The 1,190-nt window shown below is 38.2% G+C and overlaps 1 protein-coding gene across 1 annotated transcript; it reads right to left on the bottom strand.

Annotated features, from left to right (window-relative positions):
* Positions 1-405: 405 nt before the first annotated feature.
* LOC107081575 (T-complex protein 11-like protein 1) lies at positions 406-835 on the bottom strand. The gene is made up of 2 exons (XM_015369733.1): positions 680-835; positions 406-586 (listed from the first exon to the last, which is right to left on the bottom strand). Exons 1-2 carry the CDS (start codon positions 775-777, stop codon positions 421-423), a joined length of 264 nt encoding a protein of 87 aa, XP_015225219.1. The 5' UTR covers positions 778-835; the 3' UTR covers positions 406-420.
* Between the last annotated feature and the right edge of the window lie 355 nt (positions 836-1,190).

Genomic DNA, 1,190 nt, shown 5'->3' with positions numbered 1-1,190 from the left:
ATATCAAAAAAGTACTCCAGAGTGTTGTTCAGCATGGGGGTGAGTAGAAAATGAAGGCTAATCATGTTTTGGGTGTACTATTCCTTTAAAAGGATGACCTGAATCACTGCTGTGGCTAAAATGGTGGCGCTGTGACGTCACAGCATGGAATTCTGAGAATGCTTTGGTTTCTCCACTTTCCCTGTAAGATGTCAAGCCGTTGTCATAGTACACGGGAAAGTTTTTTCATGTTGCCATAGCAGTGCAGTGCATTCCAGCGGACATCAGGATTTTTTCTGTGACTAATTTTAAACGCTTAGCTGTGGTTTTAAACATCCAAAATTAGCTAAGTGATTAAAAACACACATTTATGTGGTTTGATAAACTGAAAACACATATTTATTGTGACTTTACATGGACTTTAAGAGCTTTTACATGATCTTAGTTAAAATATCCCTTTATTGAGCTAAATGGACCAATCCTCACCTCTTTAATCTCTCCCAGAAGTTTGATGGCATGTTGGTATGATGGAGGATCCTCTTTCAGCTGATCCTCCAAACAGTCCCAGAAGGCTTGGTGCATGGTCTCCTTCACCCGGCGCTCCAAACTGTGGCAGAACAAAGAAGATTGTCCAATTTTCTTCAGCAGTTAAATTCTTAAACAGTTGGAGAACTGCAAGGCTTTTGAATCAAACCCTCACCTTCCTTCAGGAAGCTTTGTTGGCTTGAACTGCAAGTCCTGATTGACCATGATTTCATGAGCTAAAGCCATGTTGGTCATCCCTTTAGCAGTCTCCATCAGCTCCTCCACAGAAACAAACCTGGGTGGGCTGGCTGTGAGAACACAGCATAGATTTATTACATTACAAACCACAACATAAAAGACCTATAAATCCTGTTTATTGAGAACGAGGTGAAGCAGCAATCTGCAGAGACAACATCTCAGAATTGACAGGAATTTAGAGTTTAAAATCATGGTTTCATGTATGCACCGTCAAAGGTTTTATTTCCTCTAAAATTAAAATTAAAAGCAATTCAAAATAACACAACTAAAGACATTTCAAACATATCCGACTTCAAACAAACATTAACTTAATTGCCTCATAATATGTTTATTTTCAGTCCAACGCAGTGATTTGTTACTTTTCAATTACCACTAAGGTTTTAAATTAAGCTCGTTTCTCACATTAGAAGTACCTTTCCAAAAAAAAA

This window comes from Cyprinodon variegatus, unplaced genomic scaffold, assembly GCF_000732505.1.
Source record: "Cyprinodon variegatus isolate N-32 unplaced genomic scaffold, C_variegatus-1.0 Scaffold7637, whole genome shotgun sequence".
NCBI lineage: Eukaryota > Metazoa > Chordata > Actinopteri > Cyprinodontiformes > Cyprinodontidae > Cyprinodon > Cyprinodon variegatus.
The sequence above is the reverse complement of the archived record's forward strand: the minus strand, read 5'-3'. Positions and strand labels throughout refer to the sequence as shown.